This window comes from Puma concolor, chromosome A2 (assembly GCF_028749965.1).
Source record: "Puma concolor isolate L17-30 chromosome A2, mPumCon1.1.hap2, whole genome shotgun sequence".
Lineage (NCBI taxonomy): Eukaryota > Metazoa > Chordata > Mammalia > Carnivora > Felidae > Puma > Puma concolor.
In genome coordinates this window covers 107,866,219-107,885,014 of record NC_141668.1, presented here as the reverse complement: position 1 = coordinate 107,885,014, position 18,796 = coordinate 107,866,219, and the positions used below count along the sequence as shown (strand labels likewise).

At 53.4% G+C, this 18,796-nt stretch overlaps 1 protein-coding gene across 8 annotated transcripts in view; it reads right to left on the bottom strand.

Annotated features, from left to right (window-relative positions):
- TNS3 (tensin 3) overlaps positions 1 to 18,796 on the bottom strand; it is a 218,932-nt gene that overhangs the window by 163,234 nt on the left and 36,902 nt on the right. For 4 of the 8 annotated variants that reach the window (XM_086697139.1, XM_086697134.1, XM_086697145.1 and 1 more), the window contains exons 2-3: positions 6,959 to 7,067; positions 338 to 375 (exon numbers count right to left, since the gene is read on the bottom strand). Coding sequence is in view for 3 of the 8 variants with exons in the window: in XM_086697134.1 (XP_086553260.1) it covers positions 338 to 375; positions 6,959 to 7,067 (147 nt within the window). In the remaining 5 variants the exon portion in view is untranslated. Of the gene's footprint in view, positions 1 to 337; positions 376 to 6,958; positions 7,068 to 17,500; positions 17,803 to 18,796 lie in introns of those variants that run through there. The other 4 variants (XM_086697137.1, XM_086697142.1, XM_086697141.1 and 1 more) reach the window with 2 other exon arrangements.

Sequence of the window (18,796 nt, the reverse complement as noted above, 5' to 3'; positions counted from 1 at the left end):
CAGAGCCCCGAAAAGTGGCATGATGTAATCATGAGAAAGAAGGGGTCGCCCGCTGGGCGGGAGGCCTGTGCCGAGGCCAGGGCCAATTACTTGATTCTCATCTGAAACCAAATTCTTGAGTTTTACTTTCTATAATTAGGAACACAGAGCCCAAGGCTCTAAGGCTTCCTCCGGAGACGAAAAGTATACGTGCTATCGAAGCATCTAGCAGCCCTTTCCCAAGGGTTTCACGCCTGTGGCCACAGGCCAAGGCGTCCACCTTCTGCACCCGCCTGCCGTGGGGCAAAGGCCAAGGCGGGGTCACGGCCCCCGGGGAAGGAGCTCAACGGGTGCTTACCTTGGCTTCACATTTCTTGTGGCAGGGATACTTGCAGGCTGCAAGACAAAAAGAAAGAAGGTGTGTAAGTGGAGCAGGTTCTGCAGCACCAGGTCTGGCACCCATGAACCCTCTGGACCCTTGGGGATCGGAGCTGCAGGGGGCAGGGGGGGTCCGCCCCCACCCAGTGGCTCCAAGCTTCAGGCCAGAGCCCAGTGCCCATGGTGTGCAGGCACCCAGCTGTGGGCGGCGCTCCCGGGATCCCGGGAGGAGACCCGTGGTGGATCTGAGTTGTACGAAGCCTCCTCGGTGCCCGGGGGGATGCCAGCTTCTCCCTGTGGATGGGCGGACGGGAAACTAGAAAATCCACAACCTCCCCCCCATCCTCCCCCCCGCCAGAGCCAGACCTGGCGCCTGTCACTTAGTGAGAAAGCTGCCAGTGGAGTGCCACATTCCCCGCGCTTCCGGACGGCCTGGGAACGCACTGTCAGAATCAATCACATCTGAATTCCTGCAGGGGAATCCTTCAGCTGGGGCCATTGTGTGAGCAGCAGAGAGACTGTGTCAGTCCGGGGGGCCCCCGACGGTGCAGACTTAGAGCCGGAACCAATGGGGATTTCGCAGGCCCGCCCTCCGGAGGCTGTGGCCAGGCTGATGGCAGGACAGCGCCAGCGGCCCCCACGAGCCTCGGGCACGCGGCCAGTGCCCAGATGCCAGGCAGAAACCGCAGGACAGGGAACCCCATCGTGGGGTCCAGGGGGCAGCTGTGAGATGGGGGGCAAGGACCTAATCGACCGCACTGCCCGGAGCCGGGCCAGTGACCTCTCTGGGCCTCCATTTCCTCTCCCGGGGTGATGACAATGCCCAGGGGACCCATTCAAGAGACCACTTTCAGACTACAAACACAATGTCAAGGTACACAAGTGTGCGGGGTCCTGAGGGAATAAGGCCTCGGGGGTCAGGAGGCAGGCCCCAAACCCGGCTAGCATGTGGAAGCCCAGAATGTTCCCCCAACACACACACACACGCGCGCGCGCACACACACACCCCGTCCCTCTCTGCTCCAGGAGCTGGACTCAGAAACACTGAACTGATGCAGGTCCCTGCAGGACTGACTGAGGATACCTCAAAGTAAGGCGGCCGCTGGCGGATGGTTACTGGATCTCCAGGACCAATGGCCAGGGTAGTTATCTTCGCGAGATCTCTTTTCTGAATGGTTTCTCTCTGCCTCTGAGGTTTGTGAGATTATCCGCAAAGACAAATATTTACTCTCTGTGTCCTAATGGGTGCACACAGCCAACAGGCCATGAGGGATTTCCTCATCAGGATGGGCTCGCCTCCGGAAGGGGCTTCCAGATGAGAAACGCGGAGGGAAACACAGCCAGGGGCTGGAGGGCAGCGGAGGTCCCGAGGCAGAAGACGTTCGGCAGAGGCCCGTGGCCTTTGCGTAAGTGAGAAGTAGCAGAAATGCGCGGACGAACCGCCCTGGAGGGGCGGGTGGCTTGCAGCCTGGGACTGGGATGGGAATCTCATGGTGGTCAGACTTCCAGGATGGCCCGAGGGACCCGTGTGCCCCTGCAAAGAGCCTCACGTGGGGGAACTGAGGCCTCACCAGCCACCGAGGGAGCCGGCTCGGAAGGCCTGGTTAGAGCCACAGGCCTCCCAAACCCCTGTCCCATAGACGCAGGGAGAAATGAGACACGCTGTTGCCACGGGTCGGCACGAACTTCTGGATGAATCCACCATGCCGTGGCAGATAATTACGACCACGGGCCAACTCAACCCGGAGAGGGCTCTGGTCAGCGGCAGGGTGACGGTAGTGTGACACATTCATGGTGAACAGCCAGCCAACTCAGCCAGAAGAGAGCCAAAGGCAAAGCCGCGACATTCACAAAGGTCAACTTTACAGCAACGTGGTACAAACCACGCAAGTGCTAAGGTGGTGACCCAAGAAGTGGGCCGTTGCTTCTAGAATGGACGCTGGTGACCCCCATAGTTTTATGGATGGCCGCTCGGGCTGTCCTCAGAGTAGCGATTTGGTGGTCAATCTGAGGCCCCACCACGTCCCCCCCATCCCAGCGCTTCATGCCATCTTGGCCCCGTGCCGCTGTCTCTGCCTAGAGCTCCCCACACACCCTTCCGTGTCCCACTGACTCGTTTCTTTCTCCAAGACTGAAAGCGGCAGCCGCCTTCTCCACCTGGAAGCCCTCCATCACTCCTCCTAGGCCGGGCTAAGTGCCTCAGTGTGTTCCAGAAGCCCCAGCCTGCCTTCCTCTCCCACTCCCCACTGCTCAGCACTTCACAGTGATCTCTGCCCCCGTCTGCCTCCTCCGGACCGAGCTCACCCAGGACGGTGTCCTAGGTTGTACACCACCAACCTCCCGCAAGAGCATCATGAACACAAGCAAGGGCGGCTCGTGCCGACCAAACGACCACCGCGCACAAGGTCGCCGCAATAACATCTTCCACGGCACAGGCTTGCTGGACTTTCACACGTTTCCTCTGACCGCCAGCCTCGCCCTAACCTCGTACCCTTCTCAGAAGCCAACACGGCCACTCACGCCCTGCTGCTGTTTGCTTCCGGCTTTCCTGCTGTATAATCAACAAAATTGTATATATTTAAAGGGTACATACAGCTTGAACACTTGACACAGGTCTACATTGTGAGGCATTTGCCACAATCACGTTAATTATCACGTCCATCACATGACGTGTGTGTGAACGCTTAAGATCTATTCTCACAGCGGGGAGCCTGGGAGGCTCAGTCGGTTAACTGTCCGACTTCGGCTCAGGTCATGATCTGACAGCTCACGGGTTCGAGCCCCGCGTCGGGCTCTGTGCCGACAGCTCGGAACCTGGAGCCTGCTTCGGATGCTGTGTCTCCCTCTCTCTCCCTCAAAACTAAATAAACGTGAAAAAAGAAGAGAGAGAGACAGAGAGTGAGTGGAGATCAGTGCCACGGGTCAAGTGGGGGCTGCACTCAAGCGCAGCCCTGCTGGAAGAAGGTCGAGGGTCCGCGTGGGGCCTGTGCCTCCCTCGGGCTCTGAGGCCTGGAGGACAAACAGGCATCCAGTACGCTGCCGCGTCCCTTCACCCCCAGGGTCTGTGCGCCACACACCGGGCTCCCCGTGCAGATACGGGGTCTGCAAAGCGCAGGTGCAAATCCCGGCCCCGCTGCCCAGGGCTGTTCCAGAAAGGCTACCCCCTCCAGAGCCTCGGGGCCCAGGCCGGGCAGCACCCTGCACATGGCACCCCGCACATCCCTCCCGAGCGAGATACGGCCCTCGCCGCTCAGCCTCAGGTTCACCAGCCTCCCCGTCGCCAGGAACTGGCCGGGCGGACAGGCCGGAGGGAACCGGGGGCCCCAGCATGAGGACGCCTGCCTGGACACACACACTGCTCGGCCACGCTGCTCTCTTGGTTGACTCGATGGTCCCATCTGCCACCGCGTCCCGGGGTCGTAACACAGCATCGGGCACAAAGCAGGCACTGATGGCGAATACCAGCGATCGGCCACCTACCCCAAGCTTCACCCATGATCACTTAGCATACTGTGGACTGGGATGGCTTCATAGATGGGACTCCCCGCTCTGTGAGCCCCTCACACACAGGACTCCCAACTCAGACTGTGTTGCCCCCCCACAGGACTCCCCCCTCAGACTGTGTCCCCCCCCCACGCACACACACACACACAGGACTCCCCTCTCAGACTATGAGCCCCTCACACACAGGACACCCCTCACAAACAAGACTTCCCCTCAAACTGTGAGCCCCACACACATGGAACTCCCCCTCAGACCATGTTCCCCCCACATATAGGACTCCCCCCTCAGACTGTGTTCCCCCCACAGACAAGACTCCCCCCTCAGACCGTGAGCCTCCGCACACAGAGCACAGTTTCCTCATCCCGTCATTCTAGCAGGTGCTTAAAATGTGTGTTGTTTAGTGAAGGGGCAAAGCCATCATCAAATCCTCCCGACAAAACCGCCTCCCTCCGCTTCCCTCCGGCCTCCTTGTTGCTGCCTCTCTCAGCCCTCATCTCCTCAGGCTCCTCCCTAGAGTGCTCCGCTCCACAGCCTTCCTTCATTCTGTCACTTTTCCACCCGATCTGTCCTCCCCTATCCAGTTTGAGATCCACGCAAAGCGTTTCCGGCGGGATCAGTGCCGTGTGGCCGGGCCCCGTGTCCTCCCAGATCCGTCTTCCCCTCGGGGCAAAATCCCCAAGCTCACATCTGTAAGACCCACTCAGAACCACAACACTGAGGGCACCCGCACCTGTACCCTCCACTGGCTTATCTCACATGTGACCAGACTGGGTGTGTGAGAGCATTACCCGTGGAAACTGAACCCCTCAAGCCACCCGAGGGGACCTGGCGGAGCCGCGGGAACAGGTTACCACACACCCTAACTGTGGCCGGTGCACGTGCTCAGAGCAGCTTGAGGCGAGCCACAACCAGACAGGTAGCCCCACCAACACCCTCATTTCCATCTCTGCATGTCCCTGGAAAGTTCCAGAAATAGGGATAAAATAGCCCCAATGTGCAAGCGTAACCGCTTCTTAAAAATGAAGCTTTTTCAGGGCACACGATGGCCCAGTCGGTTGAGTGTCCGACCCTTGATTTCGGCTCAGGTCATGATCTCATGGTTCGTGAGTTCGAGCCCCACATAGGGCCCTGCACTGACAGCATAGAGTCTGCTTGAGATTCTCTCTCTCCCCCTTTCCCTCTACCCTTCCCTGGCTCGCTCACTCGCTCTCTCTCTCTCTTTCTCAAAATCAATAAACTTTTAAAAACTAAACTTTTTCTTCTAACCTAGTCACATAGGAAATATGTGGTAAGTCAAGAGGTTAAAATGTGAAAACAAGGCATTTGAAAGTCAAGAAAGAGCCAGAAAAGGAACAGCAAAAACACGAGCCTGAGTCACAGAATATACCCCAACCCTTCACCATCACTGTCAGCATCATCTCCATTGTCCCATCGTCACCATCACGATCACCATGGTCACCAACACCATCACCAACGTCACCACCATCACCATCACTAACACTTTTGGACACTTTCCTGAGCCGGTCGGTCAATGAGCTCTGTGTTCCACGTGTACTTATATGCTACCCAGGGTCACTCAAAAGGAAAATTCAAGCACAGACAGGCAGAGCGGGAAATCTCCACCGTCCATGCTCCCCTCCAGCACACCCACTGCTTCTCCAGAAATGAACCAAAGAAAGGGCCTCCCACCACAACCTCACGAAGCTCGCATGCGTGGCTGCTCAGATGACACGTGACGGGCAGGCCTTACCGTCCACGGGCGCCATGCACACAGGGGCTCGACACGCAAACTCACGTGACGGGTATCGATCACAGGACACAAAACGACTCACGGTCTCTTTTCTGTCTCTAGTTTACTGAGAAAAGGAAGAGACCATAGAGACAAACTATGTTTTGTCAGGTGCACCAAACAGAACCACAGAAGGGCCATGATTTCCCCTGAGCAGCCAGTCACTCACCCTGCCGGGCCCCGTCTACACCGGCAATGACCCTGCCGAGCTCCCGACTCCAGCTCTGGGAGCAGCATGCCCACATCCTGCCCCCATATGTCCACAGGTGTGTCCATGGGGCAGGGGAAAGGCCTGGTCCTCAGAATGCCGAAAATACCCCAACTCTCCTGATTTACCCCCATGAGATCGGTCTTTCCACGGGCCTTTATCCCCTGACAATGTCACGGCCACATCGGGAGCCATCAGAGTGATCCCTGAACAAAAGAGTATCAAAGCCTGCCATGCAAGACCTCTCTTGGCCTGGGGTGCAGCTCACAGGGAACCAGTTGAAGGGGGTCCCCCAGACCCTGTCACACAGGCCACCTCCAGGGAGAAAGGAGAGGGCCACACACTAGCAAAGAAGAGGCCTCAAGGTCTCTTGAGATTCTAGGGAGTCGGGCAGGGGGGCACTGCTGGCAGCCGCGAGACTGATGTCTCCGGTAGCCCCATCGGCAAGCGCTGTGAGGAAGGGTCACCTCCTCACCCCGCGGAAGGAAGTCTGACCATCTTCCCCTGCCCTGTGATGCGGACCCATGACCCCCAGCCCAGACTCCAGGGCTCAAGGGAGCCATTACACACCGTTGTCACAGACTGATTAACGCGCAAGCAGGAGAAACACGTCGCAAACATGTCGACCGCCCGGTGCTTAAGCATCAGACGGCGAAGCTGGTGGCTTTGTCTCCCGACGGCAGTGGCGCCTGACAGCGGGCTGAAGCGCTCCACACAGCAAGCCCTGACCCCGAGGTGCAGAACGTTCATTTGCAAACTCTTAAGGGGTCAGAGCACACGACTCAATGACCAGTATCACGGACACCATGGGCCGGACAGAGGGCAGTCACACCCGCGCGGTCACTGCTGTCCCCAACCCGACACCAGTAACTCTCTGCTCCTTCTGGATGAGCTTCCTCCCGGCAGAAATCTGTGTAAATACGGCGGGTCCCTGCCCAGCACAGCTGGGCGATAAACACAGGCCAGGAAGGGGAATTCTGCGATTTAACTTCTGGAAACTCCCAAAAGAAGGTTTTCATTTTGGTTTTCTGTTTGTTTGTTTGTTTGTTTGTTTGCTATGTTTCGGTTTCACAGCAAGAGAATGAGAAACACAGACTCACCTCGGCATGAAATTCCTTGGCTGTCAATAACCTGCTTGCAAACCCCGCACACCTTGGGTTTTTTGAAGGCTGTGCTCTTAAAGCTGTGCAGGCTCGGTAACTCTTCTGGCTGAAAACGCAGAAGGAGAAGCCGTCAGCTCTACAATTCCTAGGGCGTTTGCTCGCTCTTTTCCCTTCCAGGAAACAAGGTGTCCAGGGGGAGTTTGGGAAGAGCTAAAAGAGGAACTTGACCCGTTACACAGAGAAGAAGGAGAAGCTGGCACTGGGATTCCCCGGGGGAGCCTCAGATACCCCGTCAGCATTCTCGACGCCAGAGCCCCCACGGGAGCGCACCCCCACCCTGCCCACAAATCCCCCTGTAAATGGGTGATGGGAGTCGGGAGCCGGCACTCATCAGTGCTGTTCATGTGATCGCGTGTTAGCTCCCACGCTGTGGGCGCACAACCACCTAGTCCCCAGACAAAGTACCCCAGAGGCATTCCCGGACCTCATCGCTTGCTTGCTCCTCTGGAAGAAGTGCTCGGCCAACAGCACCACTGTGTTCAGGGGAAGCCAAGTGACTGATAATCCCAGCCCCTTGGCTTCTCCGAGGGAATGTGCACGTCTGTGGAAGGAGAAGCGGTCACGGACGACCAGCGTGTCAGATTCATGGTTCCTCCCTAAACCTGGCACAGCACGGAATCCGCTACGCACACTGGTCCTGAGAGTAAACGAACCACTTACCTACCCAACCCGCGTTGGGAGGGTCAAGGCTCACGGCCGCATCTGATAATCTTACAAAACTTCAACCTGCCTTAGAAACCACCCACCCCCACCCCCACCCCCACCCAGTAACTGACACCCACGTGGATTCACGAGGCCCCACACCGACCACCAGGTGAAGCCTCGACTCCCTGGGAGATGAAATGTTACCAAGAATGTAACTCCAATGATACAAGTACAGTTTCTTATAAATGTTTTTAGATCTACACCAGTTCTGTGACCCAGCAATGTCACTCCTGCAGACGCTAAGGCAGAAATAAGTGCATATGCCCACAAGTCTTGTGCAAGAATGGTCAGCGCTGCCTTACTTAATAGTGCCCCAGGGACGCCTGGGCGGTGCAGTCGGGTACATCAGACTTCGGCTCAGGTCATGACCTCACGGTTCGTGGGTTCGAGCCCTGCGTTGGACTCTGTGCTGACAGCCCAGAGCCTGGAACCTGCTTCCAATTCTGTGTCTTCCTCTCTCTCTGCCCCTCCCCTGCTCATGTTCTCTCTCTCTCTCTCTCTCTCTCTCTCTCTCTCTCTCTCTCAAAAATAAATAAACATTAAAATAGAAGTCAGGGGTGCCTGGGTGGCTCAGTTGGTTGAGCATCCCACTTCGGCTCAGGGCATGATCTCACGGTCTGTGAGTTTGAGCCCCACATCGGGCTCTGTGCTGACAGCTCAGAGCCTGGAGCCTGCTTCGGATTCTGTGTCTCCCTTTCTCTCTGCCCCTCCTCTGTTCACACTCTGTCTCTCTCTCTCTCTCTGTCTCTCAAAAATAAACATTAAAAATAAAAAGAGTGCCCCAGAGAGGAAATAACCCAAATGTCCATCAGAAGGAGACTGGACAGAGAAAGCCTGATATATTCCTACCATGGAACACTGTCTCAGGTACACGCAACAGCTTGCTACTAATACACATGACGTCACGCATCCCGGGTGGGCATCGAAAGCATGACTGTGCTAAACAAAAACACTCTGACACAAAAGCACATAGCGATGCCTATTTATAGGAGGTTCATGAACAGGCAAACCAATCTATCTAGTTCCTCAGAGGCAGGGAAAAAAGTGGCCCGAGTTCTGTGACTGCCCCAGATTCCTGCACCGAGCAAGGTCCCAGGATACAGGGAAGAAGGGGGCCAAGGTACCTACTACCGGGATGGAAGAGACGGTGCTAAGCGTCCACAGAACAAAGCAGAAAGGGCTCACTCGCCCGAACACCACAAGACAGAGCTGCATGGAAGGCCTAAGATGTGCAGAGGGCCCTCTGAACCATCCAGCCGGGTACTGACGAGCACGCGCGTGCAGATTGTGCGAGCGTCACGGTACGAACTGCCCGAAACAAGGCACAGAAAGAAGAGACCCCCTAAGTAAAGAGATAGATGAACAGAGCATCAGTGAGCAGAGATAGATGAACAGAGCATCAGTGAGCGGGGGGAAAGTTCGAGCAGCCTAACACAGGTGTCACTGGGGCCTCTGTAAAGGAAGGAGGGGAATAGTTGAGAAAATAATGGCTAAAACTTCTCCAAAATCTGAGCAGAACTCTAAACCCATAGACTGAAGAACAAATCCCAAGTACAAGAAGTGTGTCAGTGGGGTTGCCGACTTTGGCTCGGGTCATGATCTCACGATTCGTGAGTTCAAGCCCCGCGTCGGGCTCTGTACTGACAGCTCAGAGCCTGGAGCCTGGTTCAAAGTCTATGTCTCCCCCTCTCTCTGCCCCTCCCCTGCTCTCTCTCTCTCTCCCTCAAAAATAAACATCAAACACTAAAAAAGGAAGTGTGCCAGAAATGACACACAATAATCACACTGCTTGAACCCAGTGATACACAGAAAATTGTGCCCCCAGAGGGTAGGAAGAGGCATGTTAGGACAGGAGACAACCATTAGCAAAACAGCAGATTTCTCTCAGAAAATACAAAGTGCCGAGAGAAAATCTGCCAACCTAGAATTCTGGACCCGGCAGAAAGAGCTTTCAAAAACTCAAGTGAATTTAAAAATTCTTGGGGCGCCTGGGTGGCGCAGTCGGTTGAGCGTCCGACTTCAGCCAGGTCACGATCTCGCGGTCCGTGAGTTCGAGCCCCGCGTCGGGCTCTGGGCGGATGGCTCGGAGCCTGGAGCCTGTTTCCGACTCTGTGTCTCCCTCTCTCTCTGCCCCTCCCCTGTTCACGCTCTGTCTCTCTCTGTCCCAAAAATAAATAAACGTTGAAAAAAAAAATTTTTTTTTAAATAAATAAAAATTCTTATGATACACGAAAGCTGAAATAATTCATCACCAGCTGACATGACACCACAAGACAAGCTACACGTCGTCTGAGCGCAAGGAAAATGATTGCGAGTGGAAAGATGGCTTTACGCAGATGGTACAGCACCAGAAATGGTTAAGTACGTGCACAGATCGGTACGTAAGATTTTCTCGTACTGGAAACTCACTACAAGATAATTGGCCAGGCAAAAACTAATAATGATGAAACGTGGGGCTTAACACATGTAAAAGTAAATATAATAAAACAGCACAAAGCTCAGGAAAAGAGGAATGGAACGCATTTTACTGGAAGGCTCTCCTACTATCTGTGAAGTTGTATACTATCACGCAAAGGCGACTGTGATAAACTGTAAGCCCCAAAGCAACCACTAAAATAATGAGGGATAGATAGATAATAATCCAACAAAGCAGATAAAAGGAAATTATTGTTTACAAATTCAATTAATCAGGGGTCACCTGGGTGGCTCAGGCGGTGGAGCGTGTGACTCCTGATCTCGGGGTCATGAGTTAGAGCCCCATGCTGGGTAGAGAGATTACTTAAAAAATAAAATATTTAAAAAAATAAAAAAATATGGGGCACCTGGGTGGCTCGGTCGGTTAAGCGTCCGACTTCAGCTCAGGGCATGATCTCACAGTTCGTGGGTTCGAGCCCCACGTTGGGCTCTGTGCTGACAGCTCGGAGCCTGCTTCGGATCCTGTGTCTCCCTCTCTCTCTCTGCACCTCCCCCACTCATGCTCTGTCTCTCAAAAATGAATAAACATTAAAACAATTGTTAATAAAAATGTAAAAAATAACGAATTAAATAAAAGTTCAATTAATCTAAACATGGCAAAAAAAAGAGAGTAGATCAATGACTAGGTGAGAGAAATAGAAAACATGGTAGATTGAAACCTCACCGTATTAGGAATCACATTACACAAACAGTTTAAATACCTTAATTAAAAGGCAATGGTTGGGACGCCTGGGTGGCGCAGTCGGTTAAGCGTCCGACTTCAGCCAGGTCACGATCTCGCGGTCCGTGAGTTCGAGCCCCGCATCAGACCCTGGGCTGATGGCTCAGAGACTGGAGCCTGTTTCCGATTCTGTGTCTCCCTCTCTCTCTGCCCCTCCCCCGTTCATGCTCTGTCTCTCTCTGTCCCAAAAATAAATAAACGTTGAAAAAAAAAAAAAGGCAATGGTTGTCAGATTATACTCTTTTAAAAAGACAAAGAATAGAAAAAATATACAATGATAAGGTTAATCAAAGGAAAGCTGGAGTGGCTATACTGCTATCAGACATCGTAGACTCCAGATCAACGAACATTACCCACGATTTCCTAATGATAAAAGCGTACGTGCATCAAGAGAGCATACGATCCTAAACATGTACGCACCTATTAACAAAACGTTCAAAATACATGAAGCAAGAAATGACAGGATCACAGAGACAAAGAGACAAATGTGTAAATACAATCAGAAACTTAATTATCCCTGTGTTAGACTGAACTGTGTCCCCACGAAACTCATACATTGAAGCCCTGACCCCAAATGGGATGTATTTGGAGATGGGGCCTCTAAAGAGGTGATTAAGGCCAAATAAGGTCATAAGGGTGGGATCCTAATACAGTAATTCTTGTAGGTGCCCTTACAAGAAGGGGAAGAGACACGGGGGGGGGGGGGGGTGGGGGGGGGTTGGGGGGGTGGCTCACATGCCAGGGTCGTCCATCTGGGGACTCAGAAGAAGGCCATCATCTACAAACCAAGGGAAAAGGCCTCAGGAAAGACCAAGCAATAAGCAAAGATACACAAAGGCTGAACGGCGTTATCAAATAACTTGGCCTAGTTGACATCTGACCCCAAGCACAGAAGACACATCCTTTTCGAGTGCATGAAGAATGCTTCCTGAGGCAGAACGCAGTCTGGAACATAAAACAAGTCCAAAAAAACTTAAAAGTATTCAAACTGTACTAAATATGTTCTCCGACCACAATGGCATTCTATTAGAAACTATTAAAATATATATATATATCCCTGCAAAATCCTTCAAGTACTTGGAAACTAAATAACACACTTCTAAATAATACATCACGGCAAACAGGATTTGTTCCAGGGAGGCAGACTTAGTTGAACATTCAAATATCAATCAATAAACTAAAAAGAAACCTACAATCTTTCAATTAATCAGAAAATAACTCTGACAAAATCCAAGATCCATTTCCTGAGAAGCACTCTCAAATCAGGACAGAAACTTTCTCAATGTGGTAACATCTACCACAAACCCCATATTTAACGACGACAGACTGCTTTCCCTTTAAGCTCTGGAACAAGGCAAGGATGTCTTCAATCAACATTTCTACTTAATGTTGTTCTAGAGGTTCTAATCAGTGCAACCGGGCAAGAAAAATAAATAATAGGTATCCAGTTTGGAAAGGAAAAGGTAAAACTGTCTTTAATCACTGATGACACCACTATCTATTTAAAAAAAAAAAAAAAAGGGCACCTGGGTGGTTCTATGCGGAAAGCTCAGAACTTGGAGCCTGCTTCAGGTTCTGTGTCTCCCTCTCTCTCTGCCCCTCCCCTGCTCATGCTCTGTCTGTCTCTGTCCCTCCCCCACATGTGCTCATTCTCTCTCTCTTTCAAAAATAAATAAACATTTAAAAATAAATAAATAGGGGCACCTGGGTGGCTCAGTGGGTTAAGCATCCAACTTTGGCTCGAGTCATGATCTGACAGTTCATGAGTTCAAGCCCCACATCAGGCTCTATGCTAACAGCTCGGAACCTGGAGCCTGCTTCGGATTCTGTGTCTCCCTCCCTCTCTCCTTGCTTGTGCTGCCTCTCTCTCTCCCTCCCTCTCTCTCTCTCTCTCTCTCAAAAATAAAGCTATAAAAATTAAAACATAATAATAATAAAAATATAAAGAAACAAATATCTCACAAAATCTACAAAAAAGTTCTAGAACTAACAAGCAAGTTTAGCAAAGTGGAAGGACAGGAGATGAATGAATGTACAAACTGTATATCTACATACTAGCGATGAACTTCAGAATCTAAAATTCAAAGAACATTACCATTTACAGCATCATCAAAAATATTAAATCCTCAGGGATAAACCTTAAAAATTCTGTGAAAGGCTTATAAAGGAAAAACTATAAATCATTTCAGAAAGAAAGTGAGGAAGACCTAAACAGATAGAGATATACAGTGTTCATGGGTAATGTAGTTAAGCTGCAGTTCTTTCATAAAATCCACAGATTCAACACAATCGGAATAAAAAATCTGGTTTTTTTTCATTTACAGATGGATTCTAAAACTCATATTTAAATTCAAAGCACTTAGAATTGCCAAAACAACTTAAAAGATGGCACATAATTAAGTGTACAATTCAATCACATTTTCTATTATATTTTGAAACTGCATCTTCTTCCAAAGTATATTCTCAGGATCCCACATCACACTAGCAAGTACAAGGTGTTGAACGAACACTCTGAATCCTAGTTTTCAACAAATGTTGCCCTGAGGTCTATGGAAGAGTGATTCATCAGCACACAGACCACAACTCCTTACTCCCTGACCTACGGCAGACATAACTAATCACTCACAGCTCCTGTCCCCAGTTGGTCTTACAAGCTTGTCGGCAGACAACTCCACCAGCCACTGCCAAGGGACGGAAACTGGCAGAGGGGCAATTCCAGTGTGAACAGATGCTGGGGAGGGTCTCTCCTTCCCTGCAGTTCAACCTGTCCTGAGTGCTGGCAGCTTACAGCTTTCCAGGGGACCGTCTCTAGTCCCATTTTCACCCATGTCTTCCCTGACCACGTCTAGTCCCTCAGCCATCTTGTCACTTCATCAGTCATCTCGTGGTGTTTTTGTTGATCTTGCCAAGCCTAAGGAGGCAACGTGTCATGAACCAAGCAGGACACAGGTTCTGCTGCCTGCTGTACAAGCTCTGTAACCCTGGGCAAGTCACTAGAGACTTGGGGACACAGAGGATACCTTCCCCTTCTGCCTATGAAGAGAGCTCCTGTCAATGACCAACCGCTATACCAGGTGCCAGTTGTGTGCCCCGGCAGCCTAAGGGAATCACCTGGTCAGTTTTTATTTTTAAAAAAAATTTTTTTTCAACGTTTATTTATTTTTGGGACAGAGAGAGACAGAGCATGAACGGGGGAGGGGCAGAGAGAGAGGGAGACACAGAATCGGAAACAGGCTCCAGGCTCCGAGCCATCAGCCCAGAGCCTGACGCGGGGCTCGAACTCACGGACCGCGAGATCGTGACCTGGCTGAAGTCGGACGCTCAACCGACTGCGCCACCCAGGCGCCCCCTTTTTTTTTTTTTTAATTTTTTTTTCAACGTTTATTTATTTTTGGGACAAAGAGAGACAGAGCATGAACGGGGGAGGGGTGAGTCACCTGGTCAGTTTTTTTTTTTTTTTTTTAATTTTTTTTTCAACGTTTTTTATTTATTTTTGGGACAGAGACAGAGCATGAACAGGGGAGGGGCAGAGAGAGAGAGGGAGACACAGAATCGGAAACAGGCTCCAGGCTCTGAGCCATCAGCCCAGAGCCCGACGCGGGGCTCGAACTCACGGACCGACAGATCGTGACCTGGCTGAAGTCGGACGCTTAACCGACTGCGCCACCCAGGCGCCCCACCTGGTCAGTTTTTAAAACCACTCTGCTACGGGCACCAGGGTGGCTCAGTCGGTTAGACTCCAACTCTCGGTTTCGGCTCAGGTCACGATCTCACAGTTTGTGGGTTCCAGCCCTGCATCGGGCTCTGCACTGTCAGATTGCTTGGGATTCTCTCTCTCTCTCTCCCTCTCTCTCTGCCCCTCCCCTGCTTGCTCTCCCTCTCTCAAAATAAATAAATGAACCTTAGAAAACAAAAAAGGAAACCACTCTGCCCAAACCCCACCCGGACCAGTGAACACAGATAATCTGGAAATGGGGCCAGAACACAAACTTTTTCAAAACTCATCCCACGATTCCGATCTGCAGCTGGCCTGAGAGCCACTGCTGCATAATGGACTATTCTATAAGGATCCATCCTGCATACACATAGGGCACTATTAGTATGTGCTTGTTCACATCCTTATTATTACGGGTTTTTTTCAGGAGACTCAACTTTTTTTTTTAATGTTTATTTATTTTTGAGAGAGAGAGGGCACGCAGAAGCTGGGGAGAGGCGGCAAATCCAAAGCGGGTTCCGTGCTGACAGCACAGAGCCCAATTTGGGGCTCAAACTCACAACCTGCGAGATCATGACCGGAGCCAAAGTTGGAGACTTAACCAACTGAGCCCCCCGGGTGCCCCAAGAGATTCAACTTTATGATAGCGGGGCTCCTGCGCTTGAGGTTTGCAAAAGGTGGACGCCGGAGCCCCTAGGACAAGCTCAGGACGTTGGCAGGCTCCTTCTGTGCCGTAACCATGACCACCACTGTCCCACAAACAGGGAAAAGATGCAAAACCGAAACCACACGGCCAAAGGAAAGGATTGTGGGCTCAGACCCTGTCTCCACCCGTCTCGTGCTCAGACAGGAGCAGGCTCTCAGGCATCTAAAAATACAGTCCTCTGTGGCAGTGGCCCAGTTGGCACAGGCTTCCCCCCTCGTGTTTCAGTCATTTGTTTATATGCCTTCTCGCCTATGCTCTATTGCAACGTCCCAAAGGCAGGACACGGGGCTCTCATCCATTTGCCTCTGAGTCTCACCCCCCCCCCCCCGCCCCCACTCCCCGCGAGGCGCCTGGCAGAAGGGCGAACCTTTGGACCCTCAATTAACATTTGTTAACGGAATGAATTGGCCCCAGTTCCTGGGCCAGTGGAGGATACTGTGACCTTTTATTCCTTACAAATACCTTTATTGGAACCGGGGAGAAAGAGGCACTGTGTTCCTGCGGTTTCCTGGCCCGCTGGGCCGCCTCTAGAAGACCGGAGGGGGAAACAGCAGAGGTGCTGTTCGGGAGCCGATGCCCGGTCGGTGGCCACGTCCCCGAGGACCCCGCTCCAGATAGAGTATAACATCTGCTCACGCTTCATCTGTACATAACATCTCCATTGTGAAATGAGCTAGACGGGATTAGACTGCCTTTGTTTTCACCTGATACTTTGCTTTCATTTCTCCAGGGGAGGTGGGGCCGCGGGGTGCGCGGGGGAGGGGAGGCTTCAGTGCTGCCGCGTTTAGCAAGCTCGGGTTCAGGAATCTAAATTGCATTTAATTGTCGGGAGCAGACAGTTGGAAGGGCAGCGAGCAGGGCTGCCCGGTCCACGAGGACTCCCCGAGGGGTACCCAGTAATTAGTGCCGCTCTTGATTGTGAAGTCTCTTTTCAGACAGAAAAATCTCTGCAAAGCTGAGCAAGGAAAGCCCCACGTGAGCGGGGAAGGGTAACCCTCTGCTCTGCTCTACGCAAGTGCAAAACTGCACAGACCTCTCCCTACGGTCAGGGGGCTAATGTTACAGTAGCGAGGCAGGGACCCTCACAAAGGCTGAATCAGCACACCCTGAGCTGTTCTCCTCTTGGGAAAGAGGATCTCGGGGTGAGTTCTGGTACTTGGCATTCTGGCCAGCAGACGGGGGAACCAACTTGACCCTGAAGTTCAAGGGCCACAAAACCCTTCTGCAGGGACACAGTGGCCCCTAAAGCCGCCCACCGAGGTTTCCACCCCATGGCAGCCACAGATCACAGGCGTCCAGACAGATGCCCTTTCCGCACAGCACACTACACACAGTCCCCAAGCTTCCCAGCAAGAGTGCCTGCCTGGCTGCTAAACTGAAAATCGCAATGGAGGGCAACCCAAAGTGACTCAAAGCGGCTAACATTTTGACTTCTCCTTTCTCAGAACCTTAGAAAAGTTTCCTGGAAAAAGAATGCACTAAATGCCTAACCATTAGACTCAAAAGAAAGGGGTGCTCAACCTTCTGGGGGCATCTGCTGGGTCCAATGCCAACGCTGCGGAGGACTGTCCCCTGCACCACGGACTGCAATGTGGCCCCGGTGACATTGCACTCTGGCAACATGCTAGCGCATCCCCGACATCAGCACAGGGCCACCGGCCCTCTCCCTTTGAAAGAAACCTGCGCTGCGCCTCAGGTCTGCGTCACGACCAGTGTCCTACTTCCACTCGGGAAAAGGTGTCCACGGAAACAGGATCGAGAGGCAGCTGGATTGGAGAGTTAACCCTGAACCGCCCCCCACTCCACGTGGGCTCACCAGGGCCCCCGCCTCCCACCAGGCAACTGCTGGCATCCCCGCTAGGGGCCCCCTGCGCGCGCACACAAGGTACTCACGCGCGTGCACACAGAAACATGCGGGAAGGTGCACGCTAGCGCAAAGAGAGGGCACGCGAGCACACACGGGCGCGCACAGCCACGGGCGCACAGACGCACGTGGGCGCACGGACACGCTTCCACCCGCGCGCGCACCGGTCTCAAAGCGCTCCCCCCGCCCCGCGCCCTTGCTCCCAGCTCCGAGCGCCCCGCTCGCCCTCTCCAAGAAGCCCGAGCCGCAGCGCCCCCTCTGCCCCGCGCCCCTGCAGCCCCGCACCCACTCACCTGGCGCCGGTGCCGGCGCGCCCGGGCCCCGCGCGCGCACCCTCCAGGGGTCCCCGAGGTCAAGGCGCGCAGCCGCATGGCCGCCCGGGCGCCCGCAGAGAGCACAGCCCGGCCCCGCGAGGTCGGCCGCGGCGGGCGCTGTCCCCTCTCCCGCGCCCGAGCGGGGCTGGGATGCCTCCAGGGCCCCTACGCCTGCAAGTCCCAGGAAAAGTTGGACCCCGGAGCCCCGAAAGGACGCAGCCGGCACCTCCACGTCCACTCTACCGTCAGGAGTCAGACGTCGGGAACAAAAGCCAGGCGAGCGAGCGCACGGTCCCCCGGGCGCCCCTCCATCTGACACGAATTAGCCCTCCCTCCCCCGCCCCAGACCGCAGCTCCAGAGCAGGCAAAAGGCTTCTCAGCCAAACGCAGGCAAAGTGGAGAAGAAACGCCTCCCCGGGCAGGGCTGGGGGGCAAACCTTCCGCTGCCATCAGACTTGATTACCCACGCCTTTGGCTGGAGGTCAGCTTGGCTAGGATTTCAGACCTCTCCGGGAATGCCAACCCAGGGGCTTAACATCAAACCTGCCGGCTCTCAGGCTTCCAGGATTTTAAAATCCTGAGTGTCGTTCACTAAACCTGCATCTGTAATGCTCAGTATTGAGGGCAGTCTGCGCAGCTAACCAACAGTGCGTTTGGGGTGGAAAGAAGGAAAATTCCAACGCAGAAAGGTTCTCTTTCCAGTGCACCTCTTCAAGCGAGGAAAGCAGGCAGCCCTCCCTGCTAGAGATGGCTGAGGACCACGTGCGGGTCTCAGCAAGCTCGCAGCTAATGATTAGGGTCCTTCCACAGCTGGGGGGCTGGGATCCCCGCTCTCTTCCCCGCCTCACCATCCTCGGGACCGTCCAGCTGCTGGACAATCACATCCTGCTTTCTAGAGTCCTGCTTTCCTCTCTGGCCCTGCAGCTTTAGAAAGAAATTTAAAACCCGAAGCGTGGGAGGTGAAGGTGACCCGGAGGGTCCAGGCAGAATGTCACAGAAGAGGAAGCCGGACACCTGGAAAGTGGAAGGGTCACTTAGCCTGTAGGGCAGCCCAGAGCCAGGCTGGATGCACGGACAGAACAGCTCGCTTCCTAAGCTCGCCAGAACCCCCCCCCCCCCCCACCTGCCTCCACGGGACTGAGGGGACACGGCTGTCACTGTGGAGCAGTGGATCTCAGCTCACTGGCCTGCCTCTGTGCCCGGCCCAAGAGCCATCCTAACCCCCACCCCCACCCCCCACACACCACAGCTCAGCCCTGCGTGGTTCTAACACTC